Here is a 26,242-nt window from a genome sequence, read left to right on the forward strand (position 1 = left end):
GTTTTTTTTTTTGAACAAACATCAATGCCGACTCGAAAGCAATACGGTTTCTGCCAAAGTTAAATTTCTGCAACCTGTGACTAAACAAGCCGAATGATTCAATTTTCTACTGTCGAGGCAGTCTTAGAGTTGTATTATAACCATAGCATGTTATTGAGAAACAGGAATTGTGATAACTGTGGCCAGATTTGCGTAAAATATAGAAATTCGTTTTGTTGCCAGAAGTATAGGCTTATATCTATCCGAGGTGGCCGCAAATATTCTCAGGTAAAGTGTAATTTTTCAAAATCGGTCTAAGACAAAACATGGATGGCTGGTTCACACCTTTCTCTGCTAGAATATTTCTGTTTTTTGATGATTTGGCTTCAAATACCGCCTCCAAGGGAGAATTTCATGATCAAAAATGTTATTTGTTGTAAAAAAAAACTTTGTGGATTGGAGCCAGTTCTACAGAGGTTTGTATGTACATATGTCATTCAAACTCCGCTTCTTTTGGAGGAGATGGAGTCATTGTTGAGATAGATGAAGCCAAATTTGGGAAGCGTAAATACAATCGTAGTCGGATTGCCGCGGATGCTTGGGTGTTTGGTGGAATAGAGCGAGGAACTGGTAATTCATTCATGGTTTCTGTGCCGGATAGAAGTAGTGCCACGTTGTTGGGAATTATCCAAAACCGAATCCTGCCAGGGACAACAATTATCAGTGACTGTTGGAGGGCCTACGATTGCCTGGCTAGCCAGGGCTATTAGCATTTACACGTCAACCACAGCATAAATTTTGTTGACGCTGCAACAGGTGCTCACACACAAAACATCGAAAGACACTGGCTTGAAGTTCGAGAAAATATACCCAAATATGGCAGAAGAGAAGAACATATGGAAGGATATCTAGCAGAGCACTATTTCAAAAAAAAATATTCAATCTCCTCGAGAATGCACCATTTCATGAAACATATATCGGAGCTTTATAACCCCAACTAATTTGTTTTTTATGGGTATTATTTACTAGTTAATTTTTAAAACTTTGGAACAGAAAACATGGCAATTTACGATATCTAACCCCATTTGTTCTTAAAGCAATCCAAATGCTTTTTTCCAAATAGTTTAGTGTAGCAATCTTCATTCTTGAAGCTACGAGACGTTATTGAAGTGTAAATAGGGAGGGGGAGAGAGGGGGCGGAAGTAAATATTTAACTATAGAATAATCGGTACTTGTGCATTATAAATAACCCACCACCATACCATGAAAGAAGTTAAGTTTGGTTACTGCTAATGAAATAAAATAAAATAGGATGAATATACTAGTTTAGAAACAAATTTTGGGCTACATATTTGCACATTAGGGGTTGGGGGTAAATTATAGCATATATTAAATACGTAACCTAACCTAGGTACCTTTTTCCCTCCCTAAACCCAAAAAAACAACAGTTTAAATATTGTAAACGCGATAAGAAATGACGCTTTTTGATCCATTTGTCTAACAAATACCCGTTTTTCTGGTTTCCTTCTACAATCTATAGCAGTGGGTTTATAAAGCACATTTATAATGCAAAAGTACCTAATAATCTATATTCGTTTTGTTTATTTTTTTTTTTTTGGAAACCCCTTAATATTTTGAGTTGGGTAACCACATAAAACATATTCAAATAGCTTAATCCTATAATGTTGAGAATTTTTGCTTTTCTTTTTTACATCCGCGATTCAAAATATGTAGAAATTGCTGGAACTTATATAAAAATTTTCTTTCGTGGGTGGAAAGGTTAGCTGCAAGGGGATTTGATAGCTGGGGGAGGGGGCGGGCGGGGACTAAATCGGTTGAGTCAGACGTTCGAACATTAAGACATACAGGGGTTAGGAGGTACAGTTGGGGGGCGGCCGCCCCCCAAACCCCTGCTTTTGCAGCCAATAACAAAAAAAAGTTTTTTAAACTGAAAGTAAGGAGTGACATTGAAACTTAAAACGAACAGAAATTATTCCGTATATGAAAGGGTCTTTCCCCTCTTCAACGCCTTGCTCTTTACGCTAACGTTTGACTTTCTCACAACTCTATTTTCTTAAACAATAAAAAACTTTAGCATAAGGAGCGAGGTGTTGAAGAGGGGACAGCCCCTTTCATATACGGAATAATCTCTGTTCATTTAAAGTTTTAATGTTGCTCCTTACTTTCAGTTTAAAAAACGTGTTTTTTTTTATCTAAAGGCTGCAAAAGCGGGAGTTTGGGGGGCGGCAGGCCCCCAACTGTACCTTTTAACCCCTGTCCGTTTTATCGTTCGAACTTGTGACTCAGACTCTTAAACTCTTTAAAAACGTAGTTTTTTTCAAATAGTTTCTGCACGTTTTGTGTCTTAGCACTACAAATATTTAAGAAAACTTCTAAAGTAGAATTTTGGAAAATTTTGAGTTTGGAGGGAAGGAGGATTTCAAAAACATTTTCCAATAACATAATTTGTCCTCTGAAGTCGATTCTGATATTTGTAGCGCTCTATCTATTAGTGCTTTATAAATATTTAAAAGCTTCTAAAGTAGAATTTTGGAAAATTTTGAGTTTGGGGGGAAGGGGGATTTCAAAAATATCTTCCCGTGACATAAATTGTCCTCCAAAGTCGATTCTGATATTTGTAGCGCTCTATCTATTAGTGCTTTAGAAATATTTAAAAGCTTCAAAAGTAGAATTTTGGAAAATTTTGAGTTTGGGGGGAAGGAGGGTTTTAAAAACCTCTTCCAGTGAAATAACTTGTCCTCTGAAGTTGATTCTAATTTTTTTAGCACTCTATCTATTAGTGCTTTAGAAATATTTAAAAAGCTTCTACTGTAGGATTTTGGAACATTTGAGTGGGGGGGGAAAAGGTATTAAAAAAAAATCTCCCAGCAACAAACTTTGTAATCTGACTATAATTTCTGTGTTGGTTTTGCTTTCTATCATAGTTATTTAGAACTATGTAAAAAGCTTAGAAGGTAGAATTTTGTAAATTTTTTAAGGAGTGGGGAAGGAGGGTTTCAAAAACCTCTTCCCGTAATATAAATTGTCCTCTGAAGTCGATTCTGATGTTTTTAGCACTCTATCTATTAGTACTTTATAAATATTTAAAAAACTTCTAAAATAAAATTTTGAGTTAGGGGGGAAGGGGGATTTTAAAAACCTCTTCCTGTGATATAACGTGTCCTCTGAAGTCGATTCTGAAACTTGTAGCACTCTATCTATTAGTGCTTTAGAAATATTTAAAAAGCTTCGAAAGTAGAATTTTGGAAAATTTTGAGTTTGGGGGGAAGGGGGATTTTAAAAACCTCTTCCCGTGATATATAGTGTCCTCTGAAGTCGATTCTGATGTTTTTAGCACTCTATCTATTAGTACTTTATAAATATTTAAAAAACTTCTAAAATAAAATTTTGAGTTAGGGGGGAAGGGGGATTTTAAAAACAACTTTCCATGATATAACGTGTCCTCTGAAGTTGATTCTGATGTTTTTAGCACTCTATCTATTAGTGCTTTAGAAATATTTAAAAAGCTTCTAAAATAAAATTTTGAGTTAGGGGGGAAGGGAGATTTTGAAAACCTCTTCCCATGATATAACGTGTCCTCTGAAGTCGATTCTGAAACTTGTAGCGCTCTATCTATTAGTGCTTTAGAAATAATTAAAAAAGCTTCTAAAGTAAAATTTTGGAAATTTTTGAGTTTGGGGGGAAGGGAGATTATAAAAACCTCTTCCCGTGATATAACGTGTCCTCTGAAGTCAATTCTGATGTTTTTAGCACTCTATCTATTAGTGCTTTAGAAATATTTAAAAAGCTTCTAAAGTAGAATTTTGGAAAATTTTGAGTTTGGGGGGAAGGGGATTCCAAAAAAATCATACCATAACATAATTTGTCCTCTGAAGTAGATTCTGATATTTGTAGTGCTCTATCTATTAGTGCTTTAGAATTATTTAAAAAGCTTCTAAAGTAGAATTTTGGACAATTTTGAGTTTGGGGGGAAGGAGGATTTCAAAAACATCTTCCCATAACATAATTTGTCCTCTGAAGTTGATTCTGATATTTGTAGCGCCCTCTCTATTAGTGCTTTAGCAATATTTAAAAAGCCTCTAAAGTAGAATTTTAGAAAATATTGGGTTTGGGGGGAAGGGGGATTTCAAAAACATCTTCCCATAACATAATTTGTCCTCTGAAGTTGATTCTTATATTTGTAGCGCTCTATCTACTAGTGCTTTAGAAATATTTAAAAAGCTTCTGAAGTAGAATTTTGGAAAATTTTGAGTTTGGGGGGAAGGGGGATTTTAAAAACATCTTCCCGTGATATAACGTGTCCTCTTAAGTCGATTATGATGTTTTTAGCACTCTATCTATTAATGCTTTAGAAATATTTAAAAAGCTTATAAAATAAAATTTTGGAAAACTTTAAGTTAGGGGGGAAGCAGGATTTTAAAAACCTCTTCCCGTGATATAACTTGTCCTCTGAAGTCGATTCTGAAACTTGTAGCGCTCTATATATTAGTGCTTTAGAAATATTTAAAAAAGCTTCTAAAGTAGAATTTTGGAAAATTTTTAGTTTGGGGGGAAGGGGGATTCCAAAAACATCTTCCCGTAAAATAATTTGTCCTCTGAAGTCGATTCTGATATTTGTAGTGCTCTATCTATTAGTGTTTTAGAAATATTTAAAAAGCTTCTAAAGTAGAATTTTGGAAAATTTTGAGTTTGGGGGGAAGGGGGATTTCAAAAACTTCTTCCCATGACACAAATTGTCCTCTAAATTTGATTCTACTGTTTGCAGCGTTCTATGTCTTAGCACTTTAGAAATATGTAAAAAAGCTTCTGAAGTAGAATTTTGGAAAATTTTGAGTTTGGGGGGAAGGGGGATTTCAAAAACATATTCCCATAACACAAATTGTCCTCTGAAATCAATTCTGGTTTTTGTAGCACTCTATCTATTAGTGCTTTAGAAATATTTTAAAAGCTTCTAAAGTAGAATTTTGGACAATTTTGAGTTTGGGGGGAAGGGGGATTTTAATAACATCTTCCCGTGATATAACGTGTCCTCTGAAGTTGATTCTGATGTTTTAGCACTCTATCTATTAGTGCTTTAGAAATATTTAAAAAGCTTCTAAATTAGAATTTTGGAAAATTTTGAGTTTGGGGGGAAGGGGGATTTCAAAAACTTCTTCCCATTACACAAATTGTCCTCTAAAGTTGATTCTACTGTTTGAAGCGGTCTATGTCTTAGCACTTTAGAAATATGTAAAAAAGCTTCTGAAGTAGAATTTTGGAAAATTTTGAGTTTGGGGGGAAGGGGGATTTCAAAAACATATTCCCATAACACAAATTGTCCTCTGAAATCAATTCTGGTTTTTGTAGCACTCTATCTTTTAGTGCTTTAGAAATATTTTAAAAGCTTCTAAAGTAGAATTTTGGACAATTTTGAGTTTGGGGGGAAGGGGGATTTTAAAAACCTCTTCCCGTGATATAACATGTCCTCTGAAGTTAATTCTGATGTTTTAGCACTCTATCTATTAGTGTTTTAGAAATATTTAAAAAGTTTCTGTAGTTGAATTTTTGAAAAATTTTGAGTTTGGGGGGAAGGGGGATTTTAAAAACCTCTTCCCGTGATATAACGCATCTCCTCTGAAGTCGATTCTGATGTCTTTAGCACTCTATCTCTTAGTACTTTAGAAATACTTTAAAAGCTTCTAAAGTAGAATTTTAGAAAATTTTGAGTTTCGGTGGAAGAGGGATTTCAAAAACATCTTCCCATGACATAACTTGTCCTCTAAAAACGATTAGGTTATTTTTACTGGTCTCTCTTGTCAAATCCTTTCCCTAATTAATACAGTTTAAATGGTCTTGTCAACACAGAGGTGTTTGGCATGTGCCTGCTACCCTCAAGGGTAAGGGTTTCTGATAAGCAAAGTTGTGACATCACAGTAAGCCTGGTTTTATTATACCATAACAATAGTCAGTAAGGATAGATTAATTGGTTTAGGATTAAATGGATTTTGAATATATTTTAAAGAACAAGGTTAAAAGCTGAAGTTGTGTAAGGTAAGCAGTGATTTATAATTATTATAGTAATATAGGATGAAATGAGTTAAAACAACAGTAATTTACCATTATATAGAGGGGGAGGAGTGGAGGTAAGTACTTCAAAGTACCTTCCCGGGACATACCTTAGCCTGTACATCCATCCCTGAAAGTTTCATTTTCCTAACCCAACCCCTTTCCAAGATAGCCAAAAGTAACTAAAGTAGAATTTTACCGATTTCGTAGATATTGACCAAATTTGCCCCCCCCTAATGTAGAAATATATACCCTGAATTGGCATATATAGGGGGGGGGCTAAAATTCATTTCCAATAGAAATGATTATTGTATTTGTAATCAGCATAAAAAAAGGCATTGAGTGGTATATTCACTTTATGCATAAGTCAATAATATGATTTGGCAGATATTTACCAACATTTTAATCAGACAAGGTGCCTCAAATTTTTATCATTGATAACAGCAATGCCTCCTCTAAATGAGATTCCTTCTAAAGTTAGTGCTCTTGACTGCACATTCTTGACTTGACCAAAATCAACATATAGGCCTAAATAATAAGCTGAGTATACCACTACATATTTAAGGGTAAATGTAGGATGAAGAAGGCCCTACCAATAGAACCAGGATATAGAGTAAAGAGTAATTTTCTTATAGCCTGCTCGACAGTATCTGTGCATTATTACAGCCCAAATCATTGAATTTCATACATTAAAAATAAATTGTCTTTTCAGAGGTAGCTAATCGAGGCTTTTCCATATTATAGTATTACCAATTGATCAAATTTAAGCATAGTTCAACAAGAATTGGTCTCGTTTGTACAGTTTTAAATTAGTCGCCAATTTTTTGAAACGAAAATTATAAAGGTACAGTCGCACAGAACCCACAGAGTCCCTTCAAAGTCACAAAGAAGAGAGAGACATGCCGCGAGAAGTCAGTATTTTTTTATAAGGCCTCGTTCTTATTGACATCATTCGCCCTACCAGAAGCAGAGCTGGCTTTGAATTGACAACTAGTCACATCCCTTGAAATTTTCGAAGGCAGTAGAGTCATATTGGCATTATTGCCTGTCCAATCATAGTCAACTGTCCAAAAATAATCTGCCTAAAAAAATGCTCCTGAAAGGCAGAATGATGTCAATGAAGACCAGGCTTTATAAAGGAAATTGAGAGTCCTAATCCCGGTAAAACAAATTAACGCATTAAGTATGATGGAGCATTTATCATACTTAGGTATATTTGATTAGGATTACCCTAACTTCCCTTTTTAAGTGATAATGGGTATATCATACAAGTACCAATTGCTGGATTTTGTAGCAAATATACTGAACTTGTACCAGTTTGGCAAAACTGTACTGAATTTTCGAGGTAGTAATAAAATACAGGTTGGCGGAAAATTTTTGGAATCCAAACAAATTGTTGAGTATTTGTATGATATAACCCCCACCACTTAAGTTGTTCATGTATTAACGCACTGTAAATTGGTTTCTTTCGCTAGTTTTGTTCAACTTAGCCCGAGAAAAGACAAAAAGAAGTGACAGAATATATGGAAAATATATAATTTAGGCTTTACATTTGCACATAAGGAGTGTGTGTATAGTATTTGAACAGTGTGAAGCCAGAAAACAATTGTTACTTAATAATATCAGAATAATTATAGCTGACACATTTTGTATGCAGACCCGCTGTACTTAACCCCACCCTACTAATTTGAAAATATATATCCCAAATTTGTTTCGAAAGTACTATATTTTTATCATACTTAGGTATATTTGATTAGGATTACCCTAACTTCCCTTTTTAAGTGATAATGGGTATATCATACAAGTACCAATTGCTGGATTTTGTAGCAAATATACTGAACTTGTACCAGTTTGGCAAAACTGTACTGAATTTTCGAGGTAGTAATAAAATACAGGTTGGCGGAAAATTTATGGAATCCAGTATATTGTCTCAAACATCGCAACGCTGCTCCAAAGGGCACTTAACTTTTACAATTTTTGCATTATAAAAGTGAAACCTGAAAATAAAAACAGCTTGAAATCATTGCCCTTAATAGTGGTTCCATGTGAGGGCAAAGGACCTGCCCTTAGTCTTTCTGAAATTAAATTCCTTATATTTTTTATAGCTCTGCAAGAGTCGATCCACCTCTAAATGGGTACCTGGAGGAATATGTAGGAGTTAAACAGGAAGGGTTTGCAAAAGTACAGGATGGCTTGCCCCCAGTCCCCATTATAATTCTTAACTGAAGGGCCATGAAACAGAGATCAGCATCGCAAATAAGAACTGTAAAGTCCTGTGCCGGTTTGTTTACCTTTTTTTTACCAATGTTGATACAATAAGTCGAATCTGACAACCTGTATTATTTTCGAATAAATTAGCAGAGAGACAACTCTACCATCTCATACGCAACTTTTCAATTAATAATGCTACAACTTACGAAAAAATAATTTTCAAAAAAGTTAAAGACTGGGTACTGAAAAAAACATGAACTATTCAAAGGAAAAGGGACAAGAGTGATGAGCAAGGTCATGCGTAAGATTTTTAATGCTGATTTAACGTGTTTGGAGATATTAGCTAGATGCGTAGATAAAGGGAAAAGGGCTTATGAACTGGGTGTGGGGGATCAGAAAAGTATTCCGGGCAAAATAAAAAGGACTGCCCGAAGCCTTGTGGAATCTTCACTGCGAACAATGTATAAAATCGAAAAGAAAACCGGCACGAAAACCCTTCAGAAATCGACCAGTGAAAGTTCGATCGAGCTAAGAAAAGCACAAACTATTGCAAAAAAACATTAGGAAAGTATAGATTCAAGGTTGGTCTTTTTACTACGACAATCAATACAAGTCCATCCTCTTCAGTAATAAATAGTTTTATGTCTAGAATGAATGGCAAAGAGGCACACGGCATTTCCAACGTATTTCTAAGAGTAGCTTTGTTGTTAAGGAGACTTTGTCTTTTAATACCCCCTATATTTCCTTCGATGCTGCGAACATTGTGTATACCCTCTGTACGACTCCGAAAATCACCCTTTTACCCCTAAATCGCGGTGTTCATCCACTTTAAAACCAGTGTTTTCAAACATATCTTTAACTCAGGAATGAGTCGCCGAACTGCGTGATAGTTTTTATAAGCTAATTAATCCATCTCGGAGAAAAATATTACGCTAAACGGAAAAGCCAGATATGACGAAGCAGAAGAAAACGGTTGGCTGGGTGCCTCAGGGAGTCCAAGAGTGAGGACGAATTAAATTAACTAAGGAAACAAAGGAAAAAAGACTTATCTGGTAACCAGGGCCACAAGGCTCTAACAAATGGGGGTTTTGACAAATTTAGGCAGTTTTGACAGTTTTACAGCCCCTGGCTCTGCTTCACATAAAAAAACAACAACAATTGGAAACCCCAACTGTACATTCCGCTGCTTTTTCTGTGAGGTCCCTCGCGAAGTCACAAAATCACTCACGTCATTGTAATTCGTAACTTATTTGGCTCTGTTAGTGCGGGGCCCCGGTAAGCGTGGGACCCAGTGCGGTCGCACTACTCACCTCCCCAAAGGCGGAACTGTAATTGAGGGTTACTTCTGATCAAACAAAATCCTGGAAATGTTATAAGATTAGAAAAAATTCAGCTATAAAACGAATCAACATAATTTAAAGAATGAATGATGCAACTTGAAGATATAGTCGTTTATCTCTAGTTGTGTTTATATAGATTACACTATTGGCCAAAGCGAGCATACAATTCAAGTCTTTCGAAGTTCTGCCACTTTTTGGTCTTACTCCTTTTTAAATACCAGTTGAGGCTTTAAGAAAAGTATTTGGAATGAAAACAGTTGAAGAAACAGCTTTTTCTGTTTGTTCAATTTTTCTGGCCGGTCGGACGTATTAAAAACCCGAGTGGGTACTGGTCAGTCAGATCCTACATTATAGTAGTTATAGAGATCCCGTGCTCAGTAGTAGTTAGAAAGATCCCTGGGGTACTGGTCAGTAGTAGTTAAAGAGGCCCCGGGGGTACTGACCTGTAGTAGTTAAAGAGACTGAGGGGGGAGGGGGTTAGCCAGTAACAGTTAGAGAGACCCCAGTAGAGAACCGTCGTGGTTAGAAACTCATTACTACTGATTTGGAATGTAGCCCTCGTTAAAAGTTGAGGGGGCCCTTTTTATGCATTATAAGTATCATTTATTAAATGATTTATTCTTTAATAAATTATTATTAAATATACAAATATTTACAAAGATAATTTATCTTTTTCATTTTTAAATCTTCAATTTTCTAGCTTCTTCAGATTAAATTGGTAGATGACATTTTAACCCCTAAAATGCTTATACCGTTATTTTTTAATCTTTAAATTCTTTTTACTCATTTCACCTTATTAGTTTTTCTGTCCCTATTCTGACGTAACTGCAATTATTGTAATTTTGTTTGTAATCAGATTATAATCTAATGATGATAATTACTTATATAACTAATGAAAATTACTGATTATATATAAGAATAATAACAATTTATGATTATGAAATTGAGATTTTACTAGCATATTTACACAATTGGTTATTATTATTACTGATGCTAAGAAGAATGCTTAGAAATCCTTACCCCCTATTCAAAAATCCTTTTTTAAACCTCTGGTCAGTACTGGTCATTCGGGCGTATTAAGATCCCATTGGGGTACTGGCCAGTCGGACGTAGTAAGATCTCATGGGTGAGTTGGCCGGTCAGATATATTAAGATCCAATGGAGGTACTTGGTGGTTATAATGTTTACAGGTAGGTGCAACTATAGTATTCATTATGGCTACAGATAGAGGCGACCACGGCAGTTATTATGACTACGCACAGGGACGAATAAAGTAGCTATTATGGTTGCAGATAGGGGAGACCATAGTAGTCCTTGCGATTGCAAATATAGGCAACCATTGTAGTTATTATGACTGCAGATAAAAGTGACCATCGTAATTATTATGGCTACAGATATTGGTGACCATAGAAGATATAGAACCCAGGGTATCAGGACCATAGTACAGATAGACTCCTAAGGGGGATATCAATAAATAAAAATTGTTCCAATTTAAGATAAATCCAAAGCAATCTGTAAAAGAAGTGACAGCACCATAGAACAGATAAACTAGAAGCACTGGATCAAAAAAGTGAACAAAACCAGAGTACAGATAGAGCCATTGAGAAGGACATCAGTATTTAGTCAACTTTATGGTACAGTGAACCAGTTAATTTGAACTGGAATGTGAGCTTTATTATATAGTGAGCCGGTTTGTTTAAATTGGAACGACTAGTAGAATCTATGGTAAAGTGAACTTCACCTGACCAGTAGTATCAACATACGGGGCTGGTATACCATAGTTGTTATTATAGCTACAGAGGACCGCCAGACTTATTGACTCCAAGGCGGGCCCCCAAGAAGTTATGGAAACCCCAAGGGAACTGCCCAGTAGTAGTTAGAGATACAGTGGGAGATACTGACCGGTAGTAGTTATAGAGATCCCGTAGGTACTGCTCAGTAGTAGTTAGAAAGATCCCTGGGGTACTGGTCAGTAGTAGATAGAGGCCCCGGTGGAACTGACCTGTAGTAGTTAAAGGTACTGGCCGGTACTAAAAACTTCAGGTACTGACCTGAAGTTGAGGGGGGAGGGGGTTAGCCAGTAGCAGTTAGAGAGACCCCGGTAGAGAACCGTTGTGGTTAGAAACTCATTACTACTGATTTGGAATGTAGCCCTTGTTAAAAGTAGAGGTGGTCCTTTTTATGCATTATAAATATCATTTATTAAATAATTTATTCTTTAATAAATTATTATTAAATAGTTATTTTACTAATATACAAATATTTACACAGATAATTTATCTTTTTCATTTTTTAATCTTCAATTTTCTACCTTCTTCAGATTAAATTGGTAGATAACATTTTAACCCCTAAAATGCTCATACAGTTATTTTTTTAATCTTTAAATTCTTTTTACTCATTTCACCTTATTAGTTTTTCTGTCCCTATTCTGACGTAACTTGCAATTATTGTAATTATGTTTGTAATCAGATTATAATCTAATGATGATAATTGCTTATATAACTGATGAAAATTAATGATAATACATAAGAATAATAATAATTTATGATTATGAAATTGAGATTTTACTAGCATAGTTACACAATTGGTTATTATTATTACTGATGCTAAGAAGAATGCTTAGAAATCATTACCCCCTATTCAAAAATCCTTTTTTAAACCTCCCAAAAATTTTCATCAAGTGACATCCTTCATATTTATTTCGAGACCCTCATTTTTGACACTTACGTTTTTGGGCAGTAGCGTCAATTCATGGAAGTTAGGTCAGTGGCAGGTCTGATATCTTTAAAAATTTTCGATGAAAATACCAAAAAAGTAATTATCTCCTGAAAATACCAAGAAAAGGTATTTTTCAAAATCTTCAAGAGGAAGATAAGTGCCCTTTTCCTTCCCTGATTGATATAACTGCTCATTAGGGCGTCTGAAATTGTTTTTTCCTTCTCACCAATTCAGGGTTAGGTTAGGTTAGGTTGGGTTAGGTATAGGCTATATAGGGGGGGGGGGCTGAAATTCATTTCTGATAGAAATGCTTATTATATTTGTAATCAGCTTAAAAAAGGCATTGAATGGTGAATTCACTTTATTCCTAACTCAATAATATGATTTGGTAGATATTGACCATTTGTCTTATAGTTTTATTTCTTTACCAAATATAGGCTACTGGGTCTAAAGGAAAAACTTAAACCGAAATTATGCAAATATAAATTTGATATAAATTTTCAGTTAATAAGATCATTAAGCAGTTTCCCAAATTCTGGGAAGGATTTGACTCATGGCAATTTGAATGATTGTGTGTATAGGGTAAAATAAACAGTATCTGATTGAGTAAAATCATGTAAAACCAAAATCTTTAGATCTCGTTACTGAAGAAGAATTGCGAAGTATTGCATGAATGAATGAATAGCTTTATTCACTCAATGAATGAATATTTTCATAATAGAAACTGGGGCACCCTCGCCCAGGGTCATAAAAACAGGCGGAGGAGGAAGAAGGCCCCTCAAAAGGGCCCATTGATTTGTCCACAAGTCCCGTGAGTTACAAACCTTTTCCCAGTAATGGGTTAAATTGCATGGTGATGCAGGAACACTATCACGGGAGGATCCTCTATAGGAGGACAACTGCAGCAGGGTGTAAAATCCAGACTAGACAGAGACTTTGGTTTACTATAACATAATCAATAAGGTTAGCTGTCTTACCATCACGTGAATACAATGTTAACTTATGAGCCATTTTATGACCAAACACCGTGTTGGTTATAACTAGATTGTTATACCTACAAAATTGCAAAAGTCAGTATCCATTACTGTTTTGTTTTCCTACACCAAATTTACCCAGGCCAGGATACCATCTATCCCTATTTCTACCGACCTGGGCATTAAAATCTCCCAGTAATAACATCATATTTCTACCTGGGACCCTGTCTATTTGCTCCTGTAACTGTAAGTAAAATTCATCTGAGTCACTAGTATCTCTGTCAGTCGATTCTACAGGGGTGTATAATACTATAACTGATACCCTGAACTTCTTAGTCATAAAATGAGCAATTAGTATTCTATTATTAATACCTTACCATCCTAAACAAGACTTAGCAGCTTCCTTATTCATCATGAGCCCTACTCCCTGTCTATGTACCCCATCCTTCCTTCCTGAGTAAAAAAAAATCTATATCACCTAATTTCATTCTTCCTACCCCTGGGATATGAGTTTCTGAAACTCCTAATAAATCCAATTCAAATCATCTGAATTTGTCAGTCAAAATGTTGATACGATAGTCATTTTTTAACGTCGTAACATTCCAAGTTCCAATTTTCATGTTCTTTAAATCACTGAAATTATTTTTGCCTCAGGAAAAGCAATGAACCCGGATAACAGTGCAGGACAGGGATCACATATCTTCTCAAGTGTACACCGAAGTGCTTAAGCTGGCTTAGAACCGGACAGCAAGAAGTCCCTGGGACCTCCATGAATGGAGTCTTTGTGCCATCCTGGGCCTACCTTAGTCAAAACATGGTTTTCAGCACTTGGCAATGGTCTTCTATCAACAAGAGTCGAAATCATGCACAGACAATCTCAAACCTATTACCTCCAACTCATTATAGATTCATGTCTACAAATATTATGCTACTATGGGGAGGCAGCCCATAATAGATAAATTAGATAGGAAGAGGTTTTTCAGCCCGGATGCCGTCAAAACATACCAAGCCCAGCAGAATTGTCCATTAGTCAGAATCCCGTGCAAATGCTGTTTCATTTACTACTCTATAATTTCCTCAAGGGGTGACACTCCTCAAGTGGGAATTTGATCTGGGGCTTGGACCCTCAAACAAATAGGCAAGCATCAAAGAGCCTTTTGAGATTTAGAGTACAGGCAAATGAATTTAATTTTGACATTACCCCAAAGTTTAAGTGCAGCAGTTGTAAATGAATTTTGTCTTTTATTTTATCATTTTGATCTGACATCTTTTTGAGATGTCCTAATTACAGTTTCGAAGACTAAAGCCAAATAAAAACTCTTCTATGCAGAATTTTGAGCCAGCAAAAGAACGTGAAACCTCATTGGTTGTTTTGTATGAGACTTAAAGCCAGTAAAAAAGAATTAAACTTTCTTAGTCATAGCATTTTTCTATGTCACGATTTTAAACCCTCTGTTAGCCATATGGTCAAAAATTATTGGCTGATGGTGTTTGTTATTATCAGCCGTAGGAGGCCAAATATAATATCAGATGAAAAGCAATAGTAAAATATTATCTTTCTTGTTTTAGAAATAGGTAATGAAATCGCAAGGATTGGAATATGAGTGCAGAGAGTAAAACACTAGCGTTTTATCTTGAATTTAACTTGTGTTCTTACATCTACTGAAGTAATCGAGACACCATAGAACAACAAGTAAAACACTTGTGTTGGACGCTGTTAAAAGAGTAAACACTTTACATCACTGGGACGACTATTAGGACACGTGATTTTTCTGCATAATCAAATTTCCTTAAAATGTGGCGGCCCACTAATATGTGGTAATATATGATAATATATTACTGAAACAATGCTGGTTAACAAGTATTTAAATTACAATAATGAGAATACCACTGACTTCTCTTTGACTCGTAACTTCTTTTCAATTCAGATATCTCTTCGGATTTTTATGACATACATTTTGCTATAGGATATTGCATTTAATTGGGTTTTTGAAAGTAGAAACCGTGGGAAACATGACAACCTCAGCTGATGAATGGTTCCATACACGCATAATACGATGTTGCGAAGTCCAACGCCCAATACCTCTATAGAATTGCACACATCTGATTTTAAAATCATGTCCTCTTAGGTGCTTTCAGTGAATGTTAATTATCTTATCAGCAGGCACATCATTTGCTCCATGACACAACGTATAAATCTCTGAGCAAGGGCAGGTAGACTCAGGCACCGGAGGTACTCTTGATAAGGGAGGATGCAGAGGCTTGGTGAGAATTTAGTTATTCTTCGTTTTACTCTCTCAAGAACATCAAAATCTTTATTGTATAAAGGTCAGACGGTAGTATGGCAACGGTATTATGGCACTTTAAGATGGATTGCACCAGTATCCTATAAAGTGCAGCAAGCACTTGCAAATTGTCTAACCTGAAGTTTCTTTTCAGGAGCTCGGCAACCTTTGAAGCTTCCTTTATTTCTGCATCATGTTGAGGAGCGAATGATACGTTACAGTCTGCAAATATTCCAAGATCTTGTTCTAGTTCTGTTTCTGATATTTCTTATATCAAAAACAGAACTTTATTTGGAGACCTTGAAGGATGGTAGACGTGATTCATGGCCAAACCAGGTCAAGAAAATACTGGACTTTTGTGGCTTTTCAGAGATGTGGACTGAAGGAAAAGGCCCAATGTGTGAAAGCGTGTCAGCATGGAGGGAATTCCAGCGAACCCTAAATGACCAAGAAATCCAAGAGTGGCAGGCTCATAAGGACCAATCTATGTCTTTGAGGTTTTACTCCCAAGCTAAAGACTGTTGGGGGGAGGAGGTTTATTTTAAATTTGGGTTGAATAAAGAGGATTTGAAGAATTTGTGGTTGATAAGAGAGGATAGTTTGGATTTAGTTGAGAGAAGGAAATTTTTTGGAAAGTTTAGGCTGGCCCCTATTTTGCCCTATATGTGGATGTGTGAATGAGAATATATTTCATTTTGTATCCGAGTGTGAAGAGCTGTCTGAGTTGCGAAATTAATTTTTTGGACGAGTGTTTGGGAGTGAATGCTGGTTAATTGAGCGGATGACTGATAGGAACGCATGTGTACTGTTGTGTAAGTTTCTTCGTTTAGGGATTAAACACAGGGAATCATGTTTGAGGGGATAGCTAGTTACGGTTTTCGGATCTGAAGTTTATTATGGTTAGTGTTTGTTGACTAAAATGTTGAACCTTGGTGTGTTTCTGTTTTGTCGTTTTTTTTTGTTCTCTTTTCTTTTTTTTCTTTTTTGATTTATATTATTTAAAGTTGTATTTTGTTCCTGAGCTTTGTTTGTAGACTGTATTCTGTGTTGCTATGGTCCGCAGGCTTTTTGCAATAAATCTTATCTTATATAAAATATAGGACAGAAAGATAGAGAAAGAGAGGGAATACCACTCTAAGAAATGAAGACACAAAAGAAGATCTCTGCTTTTATAATAAAAAATGTTCAGACACAAACATCCCACATTCACGCAGGTGCGTGCACATACACGTTGACTGATACACACACTCGAATTCATTTCTTGATACTTGATAAATCTGGCTATTATACGGATCCTTTTGATAAGTATACTTTATTCTAATTTTTATAAACGTAACACAACAAAACACTCTGAGGCATATTTCTTTCAGGGCACTGTTGTCCTGGGTCCTTTCCAAATAAATTTTGGAAGCAAGCGTGATAATTATGCCTGAAAAACAGAAGAAAAAATCACATACAAAAAGAAAAAAATATTTCATTAAATAATAATGCAATAAAGACAGCAGAGTAAATGTGATTTTGACTAATATTAAATGCTCGTTAATGTGATAAATTAGGTATGAAACATCAGTAGCTTTTAATTCTAACGATATTCTATCAGTGAAATAAAATTGAATTTTATATTTACAATATAGTTGGTGACTAGTTTGATATAGCCCCTACCATTAGCTAAAATGGTCAACAATTTTACTCTCGATCTTGAGCTCACGAATTACTTTGACATTCCTGGTAAAATCCAAAGTATGCAACACCAAGGACTTTCCAGATGCCTATATTGAGTTACTAGCCTACTGAGTTCAACACACTGGTTCAAATGTCTGGAAGACGTGTTCCAAAAATATCCAGACCTTCACTTAAGTTTTTTTTCACCGTATAATAAAAATTTCAGATATTGTTTTTTTCTAATTTTTACTAACTGAATTATGTTTTGATTTAGGCTAGTATTTATGGCACTCAAAGAGGCGGAAAAATCTCTTACAATTAATTTATGGCTAAATGTTTTACCTCTACTTTTAAAATCAATGAATTTAGTAAAATTTCTTGCATATCTAAATAGTTGGGAAAAATACGATGAATACGTTATATTTGAATGTATATTACTTTTAGGAAATGAGAAATTGACTATTTCAAAATTTAAATCATCTGTTTTATTATATATTTTAAAAACTAGTGCATTATTAGGTGTAACATTAATATCTAAATATAGAAAATGGTCATAATTGTCTTTCCCATTGCTGGGTTCCAGATTTAACTCTGGTGGGTATACCTTATGCGAAATCTCTAAAAAACTCTGCACAATTTATCACCAGAAGGTCATCTAAATATCTTTTATTATTTGAAAGCAAATATATTATATTACTTGGGTTCTTTTTATCAATTAGCCAAATTAGACAAAAGAAAAGTCTTCATATTAATCTTTTTAAATTTTGCAGTGAATTATTAACACTCCAATATGGATTAAAATTAGAAATTTTTCTAATTCCCGAGCAATATGACTTAAATTTATTTTTAATTTCCCCTAAAATACATGATAGTTCAGTCACGCAATTCTTGACTTACTTACTTGACTTAAGGCTCCTGCCGAGGTTTCGGCGTAGTGAACGATGAGACTAGGTGCCTCCAGGTTGACTTATTGCTTGCCAGGATCGCAGCTTCTTCCACCAGGATTTGGGCTTGGGTGAGGAATTCATCGGCTTTGTCTTTCCACCTAGTGTGCGGGTGTCCTCTGGGTCGTGTTCATCCGTGTAGGTTGGGATCGAAGTCAAATACGACCCGTGCTGGGGTGTCGCGTGGTATACGAAGGAGGTGGCCGTACCACCGAACAGTACGCTGGGCAAGTTGCGTTGAGAAAGGAGTTTGAGTCGTACGTGATAGGAGAGTATGGTTGCTAACGAGGTCAGTACAGTGAAGTCTTTCGATTCTTCGGAGATGTTTCGTCTGAGCGACATCGACGGCACTGAGGATAGATTTGGCAGCTGGTCACGTCTCCGCTCCATACAGCAGGACAGTGCTGACTGACGCATTGTAGATGCGCATTTTGGTAAATCGGCTTATGTTTGGCTTTCGCCAGATGCTGCTAAGCCTCCCAACAAGTGCTGAGGCCTTGGCAATTCGAGATGTAAGCTCTTTTGTGATCAAGCCATCATTCGACAGAATAGATCCCAGGTAAGTGAAGTCTTCAACCACATCTACTCGGTTGCCTCCGATGTTGACTTCCTTTACAGTAGAACAGGATGTGGGGGGCTCAAGGAGCATAACTTTGGTTTTCTGCCAGTTGATCTTCAGTCCAACTTTCGAGGCTTCTTCTGAGAGCACCTGGATAGCTATGGTCATCCTATTGACGGTGCTCGCAACCAGCGCTATGTCGTCGGTGAAGTCAGAATCAGAGAGTACCCAGTCTCCTAACTGAAGACCAAATTGAAGGCGATTCATCATCCTGGCCATAACATGGTCTATGACGCAGTTGAAAAGCTCGGGGTGGCGGCACAACCTTGGTGGACGCCAGGCTTCACCGAGAATGTGGGACTGCATCTTCTATTGATTTGCACGCAGCTTTCCGTACCCTCATACAGCTTTTTAAAAAGTGAGCAATATTTCTTGGGTAGACCCGTAGTTCTTAGTATCGGCCAAAATGAATGGCTATCAACAGAATCGAAGGCAGCCTTAAAGTCCACGAATGCGATGTACGCTTTTTGATGGAACTCCCGCGTCTTCTCGATCAACTGGCGCATAGTAAACATTTGCTCCGTCGTCAACCTGCCGGGCATGAATCCGGCTTCCTGGACTCTTCTCTTTCTACGCAAAAAGGTGGAACACCTGTCCAGGAGTGACATGGCGAAGAGTTTACCAGGAACGGAGAGAAGCGTGATCCCACGATAGTTGGAGCAGATTTGACGGCTGCCCTTACTTTTCCAGAGCGGCAATATGACATTCAATATGAATGTCAGCAATATGACAATATGACGGCAATATGACATTCCAGAGCGGCACGCCAGTCATCCGGTATGCTTTCTGTCGTCCATACAGCTGAGAAGATTATCTGGAGCCACAGAATCATCACTGCACCCCCGTAATTGAGGAGTTCTGCAGAAATACCACAGACGCCAGGGGCTCGATTATTATTTAACCGTTTTACAGCATTTCGGATTTCAAAGGTGGTAAACGGTTGCGATACGAGGTATTTGGCTGCACCCACAATAAAGCGTGGTTTATTTCTTTTATGTATTCGTTGTACTTAGCTCCTTTGACAAAGCATCACAATATAGCTTCTGACAAATTATTGCAAAATTATTATTCGCTTTATCAGTAAGTGCAATTACAAAATCCCTCCTTATATTAGCAATCGCTTGTTTTATCTTAGCACTATACAAAATTACCTCAATATTACGATTATTTGCATTATTATGTTTGTTTTTTTGAGCCCTAATAATAATTAAATTTTTCCAATTCTGAAAACTATTTTTATTAATTTTCTCTTTTTTGCACCACTTACCAATAAACAAATCAAAAGCATAATTAAACCCACTAAGCACATTAGAGGGTTTTAGATGATTAGAAAGATGGAATTTAGCCCCCACTTTTCTTACACTCTGCAGGTCAATTTGTTTTGTTATTGCTAAATCTCCTGTTATAGTATGTTTGTAAGTTGGATTTACAAATGATAGAAATTGCTCACACTTACACACAGGTTTCCATTTACTATCCTTGTCAAATTTCTTAAATATTAAATTATAATTAAAAATCATTTGTCGTATCATTTTTGAGAACTTATATGTTATAATCGGATTATTCTTATAATTTAAATTACTAGGAAGGGCCTGTTTCACATCACTCTGGTTTAAAATTCCAGGTAAATTTATACCCTCTATTTGTTTACTTCTAAAATATATAAATAAATATAATCTCTTCTCCTTATTAACAGTGTTATCAGACTTTTTATTCTTTGAAATATATTTAGTTCTAGCTAAAATACATACCGTATCATAAATTAATTTAGTTTTTGAATTACTTGGTCTATTATTATGTATGATCCGAAATAATTTTATTAAATTATTTTTTTATTGCTTAATTAAACATTTTATTATACTAGACATGCCATTAGACTCAAATAGCTGGCAAAAATCCCTCAAATAAATATTTAAATCTATATTCTTTTTTCTATTATTTTTCCTATGCCCTGATCGATTTTAGGTTTAATGGTATGATTAAAAGAAGGATGATCCATTAAACCATAATATACAATTAACAACAACATTAGACATATCTCCATATTTAGCCACTCGATCATTCAACCCCCAAAGGATAAGCAGTACCGAGGGCAGGGATCCAATAATCTTCACGTTTACGTAATTTTCACGTTTACGCCAACTCCAACTGAGGAAGGAACATAAAAAAGAAAGTTTACCTGCAACAAGGCCATAAAGGCCATAAATTATCGCCATTGCAGTAAAGCCACCAGCAAGCGCTAAACTGAGGAGGAATACCCCACTCAGCGCAGTGGAAATGGTGGTTATCTGGAGGACATCTATTTTCATGATATCTGCCATAAAACCGGCAGATAAACGGCCGACTATGTTTGCCGAAACCATCACGTAGGGTAGGTAACACGCTAAATTTACATCAATGCTCTGAAAGAAAACGAGGAAAATTAATAGCCAGTGAAAAAAAAAAATTTTATTATGCAAATATATCGGTCAAGACCTCCGCTTGACCGTCCTCAGTGCAGAATATAACTGATAAAAATAAAAGAAAACAAACCTTAAAATTAAAAGCACAAAACTAATATTGGACGACCCTTTCTCAATAAGGGTGAAAGGGTAACTGAATAGAAAACACAAGCCTAAATGGCATTTCACATTTTCTCAGGCGCGTGATTCTTTTGATGTATCTATTGGTATCTAAGTTCTGTTTTTAAGAGTATCGGTTACTATTGAGCCGGGTGGCTCCTTACTTACAGTTCATTACCACGAACTGTTTGATTATTAAGTTTGATCATTTTAACATACATCCACAAAATTATATTGTGCAGTCAAATAGAATATCTGATAATAATCTAACTAGAAAGCGATTAGTCTTTAAGAGTGCTTTACGTAAAATGAAACTGTGAAATACCATTTAGACTTGTGTTTTTTATTCAGTTACCCATTCATCTTCTTGAAAAAAAGACAACATAATGTTGAGGGTGGCCACCGTAAAATTCGACAAGTCAAACAAGTCAAAATTCGACAAGTCAATATATAAGAAACCAAGAGCCCAAGATAACAAAACCAAGCCAAACCAAGATAATAATATAACCTTTTTGGGGGCACACATCATGCCTTCAGGAACCATTTGGTAGCTTCAAGGACTGTCCCCACATAATTTTATGGATTTGGATTCAAACAGTTCGTGGTAACGAACTGTAAGTAAGGAGCGACCCGGCTCAATAGTAGCCGAAACTCTAAAAAACGGAATTTTGATACCAATAGATACATCAAAAGAATTGTATTTTATGCTGATTTCAAATATATAAGATTCATTAAATTTAGCCCATCAAAAGCTACGCGCCTGAAAAAATTTGCACGATTTTCGAAAAAAGGGGAAACACCCCTAAGAGATAGAGAACCTTAATGAAAACCACACCATCAGATTCAGCGTATCAGAGACCCCTACTGCAGAGCTTTCAAGCTCCTATCTGCAAAAAAGTGGAATTTTGTATTTTTTGCCAAAAGAAAGATCACGGATGCGTTTTTATTTATTTATTTTTTTTGTTTTCTTTCCCCAGGGGTGATCGTATCGACTCAGTGGTCCTAGAATATCGTGGGAGGGCTCATTCGAATGGAGATTAAAAGCTCTAGTGCCCTTTTTAAGTGAAAAAAAATGGAGGGCAACTAGGCCCCCTTCCATACTCATTGTTTTCCCAAAGTCACCCGATCAAAATTTTTAAATAACCACTTTGTTCAGAATGGTCGAAAACATAATAACTATGCCTTTGAGGATGACTTAATCTCTAAAGGCTCCGAGGGAAGGGCTGAAAGTTATGAACTTCACCCAATGTTAACATATAGTATTGGTTATTGGGAAGTATACAGACGTTTTCTGGAGGGATTTTTTCTGGTAGCGGGGGGGGGGGTATGTGGGAGGATTTTTCCATGGAGGAAGGGAAACTAATATGAAGTGGGTGCCGGATTTCCCAGTATTATTTGAAAAACGATAAGAAAATAATTAAAAAAAAGTTTTTCAACTGAAAGTAAGGAGCAAAATCAAAACTTTCAACGAACGAATATCATTACGTATATGATTGGGTTCGCCCCCTGGTCAATGCCTCGCTCTTTAAGCCAAAGATTTTTTAGTACTTTCATAAGAGGTATTTATTCTAATTAACGGCCTTTGTGATTAAGGGGTCATTTTTAAGAATTGGAACAAAATTCGAACTTTAGCGTAAAGAGCGAGGTATTGACTAGGGGCGAACACCCCAATATACGTATTAAAAATATATGAATATATTCGTTACTTAAGTTAATTCGTAAGTTGCGTATATTTATTACTAATAAAAACGTTCGTAAATAAAAATAAACAACTTTCGAGAAAGCCATTTAACCAAATAAAAGTAAAATTAATATGCAAATTTTGTTTTAATTATTCATGTACGGTGAGCCAAAATCAAAGCCTGCATTAATTCAAAAACGTTCAAAAATTAAATAAAAGACACGTTTTTTTTAACTGAAAGTAATGAGCGACATTAAAAAATAAAACGAACAGAATTATTCCGTATATGAAAGAGGCTGTCCCCTCCTCAACGTCTCGCTCTTTACGCTAAAGTTTGACTCTTTCTCACAACTCTATTTTTTGAAACAATAAAAACTTTAGCGTAAAGAGCGAGGCGTTGAGGAGGGGACTGTCCCTTTCATATACGGAATCATTTCTGTTCGTTTGAAGTTTTAGTGTCGCTCCTTACTTTCAGTTAAAAAAAACTTGTTTTTTTATTTAATTTCATCATAAATGGGACCTGTTCAATTCTGAGACTATGTGAGGCTCCAAAAATATTCTTATTACTCGGTATTGATGCCCCCCCCCCTCCGGAAAAAAAGGAATCCTTACCTTTGAAACAGCTACATCATTCATCCAATTGAACGGCACGTAGTAACCCAGCATTCCGAAAACGGTGCCTGCTGCTTGAAGAGCAACGTGTTTCCTTCTCAAAAGGTGATATCTAAAATAGGGCGTACACAAACGAAGCCAATTCCCTGCAATAGAAAAAAAAAACATAGATTTGGCCGACAGGTCGATTAGGGATATTCATTGCAATAGAGAACAATTATTGAAATCATCCCTAATCAGGTCCAGAGGTAGAAATAGAATAAGATAAGGATCTGAGAGCGGGCTATAAAAACATTGTAGACAGGTGTTTAATAGCTCACAGAAGAAATTTATGGTGACTTCGAAAAAAAGGCCTGAAACCCCTCGAAAATGGCGTCAGATGAAAATGAAAAGTGTACCATTGGAATCACCATGGTCGAAACCTTTGTACAGAGAAATTACAGTCCACCTCCTTGCACAACAAAGAAAATGACTTTTCCTTGTTATAGCACTGATGTGTCTCCCGTTTTTTTTTGTTTTTTTTTTTTTCTAGCAGGGCTAGGGGTTTACCAGAACATGATAAAGATATGTGTAATAGTTCATTCAAAAGGGAATTAAATTTGCTAGTGCCCTTCTTAAGCGATCAAAAAGATTGGAGCGCAACTAGCCCCCCCTCCTTGAAGGTCCTCCCCTCCCTGAAGGTTTCCTCCCCCCAAAGTCATCCTATCACAATTTCGAGATAGACCTTATGTTTAACCTTATGTTTAAGGTTAAATATATTTAGTTTTGGTGATGATACGACCCTCCATAGTCCCTGGAGAAAGGACAGCACTCTGTATCGGTATCGGGCGTATTTATATAACGCGTATCGGTGTGAGCATATTGTTATTGGGCGTATTAGTATCGCATGTATCTAGACATATTTTTAATAGCTCATATAAAAGATATTGCTCATATCTACGTCCAGTGGCATAATTTCGTCAAAATTCTGAGGGGGGGAGGGGGGTTAAAGTTGGCTCCAATTTTCCCAAATCAAGTGAAAATGATAGTGAAAATGGAAAAATGAGTCATATATTACCATAGAGGCAAAGATATACTAAAGAAAACTGACCTGTTTATCTGGATGCTTGAATTATGAAGGCTTATCTTAGTTTTGACAAGATTTTTTTTTGCAGAAACTAAATTTCAGCTGGGGGGAAAAATGAGGTTTGGGGGGCAAACTTGGGTCTAGAGGGGGCAGTTGCCTCCCCCCTGTCCCATATCAAATTAAACCCGTTTCTATGTCCTTCCTACAAATTCCACCATCAGCGATTAACTTAAAAAAAAAAAAAAAAACACAGAAAATTGGTAGTATTAGTCTATACCCTCTTGAAAAAAAAATTACTGGTACTTATGTATCATAACAAACACACTCAAGAAGTGCTGTTAGGTTAATCATAATTAAAGATGCCATAACATGATGAAACTATAATACTTGAATTTATATAATGCTATAACTTGGGCTAAAAATTTGTACATTAAAGGGGGGGGGGTAAAAGAAATCTCAGAAAGGGGTTAAAAACAAAAGTCAACCTAACCTTACCCCCCCCCCCCAATGTGCAAATATATAGCCTAAATTATACAAATCTAGTGCATTCCGTCGCCCGTCATTTATCCTTGTGGCTCTGAAATCGGTTTGCTCAGATCATACATTCAGCAAACTTCTCGACGGTTTGGTATCATGGTTGCAGCGGTAGCTGCAACCTAGTATAGAGCGAACCACAGCCCATAGTAACTAAAAGTTAAAAAACGTGTTTGAAAAAAACTGCCTAGTGAAAAAAATTGCCGTCTGACACTAATTAACGAATGGTAACGGGGTTAATGTCCCCTTATGTTTTTAAGCTTTGTATTGCTAGAATGCTCTCTAAGATAGCTGATACTTGCTTTCTTGGTTCTTCTGATGCATCATATATTGCTTACGTGGATGACATCCTATTTATTAATAGGAGCAAATTTTCTTTGTCTAAAATGGTGGATAATATGAGAAAAGGTTTTTTAGATATTGGACTTAATTTAAATATGGAAAAGTACAAGTATCTTTGTTTCAATGGTAATGCTACGAATAGTCTTTTTGAATGCAATTATTATCCAGTGTGTTCAGCGGGAAGTTTACGCTGGCGTATCGTAATTCTTTGTAATGGTTTGTTTTGTTTTCGTCAGTCAGCTGTTAGGGACTCATATACCAAGATTAGATGTCGGTTTTCCAAGATTGTTGCAAATCGTTCGAAATACAATCGCAAAGCTTTAGTGTCGCTGTATTCTGTTTCCTGTGACCATCCTATTTTGTGCCTTTCAGGTATTTAAATTTTGATTAGGAAGAACGACCTATCTAAATTAAGAAAATATTATTATCGGTAATGCAAACTCTTGTTGTATCTTCCGTTGTCATTTCGTAATCGCCGTATTATACAAAAACGTATAACGCACCTGATATAAGTGAAAAACTTGGTGATTTACATATAAAACTGTCTGCAAATCCCTATGAAAAACTGTCCCATGGTCTCATTCGTTTGTTTCGCTGAATTTTCTTTTTATTAGTTTATCTTACTTTAAGTGCTGTGTGTGTTTATTT

General features: G+C 36.0%; 2 protein-coding genes across 6 annotated transcripts in view; both read right to left on the minus strand.

The window, feature by feature from the left end:
* The window catches only part of LOC148956112 (FGGY carbohydrate kinase domain-containing protein), a 107,955-nt gene extending 101,132 nt beyond the window's left edge, over positions 1–6,823 (minus strand). For 2 of the 4 annotated variants that reach the window (XM_089093999.1, XM_089093974.1), the window contains exon 1: positions 6,796–6,823. The gene's annotated coding sequence lies outside the window, so the exon portion shown is untranslated. Of the gene's footprint in view, positions 1–6,733 lie in introns of all 4 variants that reach the window. The other 2 variants (XM_089093991.1, XM_089093983.1) reach the window with 2 other exon arrangements.
* A 9,919-nt stretch (positions 6,824–16,742) lies between these two features.
* The window catches only part of LOC148956113 (monocarboxylate transporter 13-like), a 42,107-nt gene continuing 32,607 nt past the window's right edge, over positions 16,743–26,242 (minus strand). For both annotated transcript variants that reach the window (XM_089094930.1, XM_089094878.1), the window contains exons 6-8: positions 23,653–23,798; positions 20,978–21,200; positions 16,743–17,002 (exon numbers count right to left, since the gene is read on the minus strand). In XM_089094930.1, coding sequence (XP_088951056.1) covers positions 16,743–17,002; positions 20,978–21,200; positions 23,653–23,798 — 629 coding nt within the window. The remainder of the gene's footprint in view (positions 17,003–20,977; positions 21,201–23,652; positions 23,799–26,242) is intronic.

Source organism: Artemia sp. Qi Xiang Cuo, chromosome 1 (assembly GCF_049724085.1).
Source record: "Artemia sp. Qi Xiang Cuo chromosome 1, ASM4972408v1, whole genome shotgun sequence".
NCBI lineage: Eukaryota > Metazoa > Arthropoda > Branchiopoda > Anostraca > Artemiidae > Artemia > Artemia sp. Qi Xiang Cuo.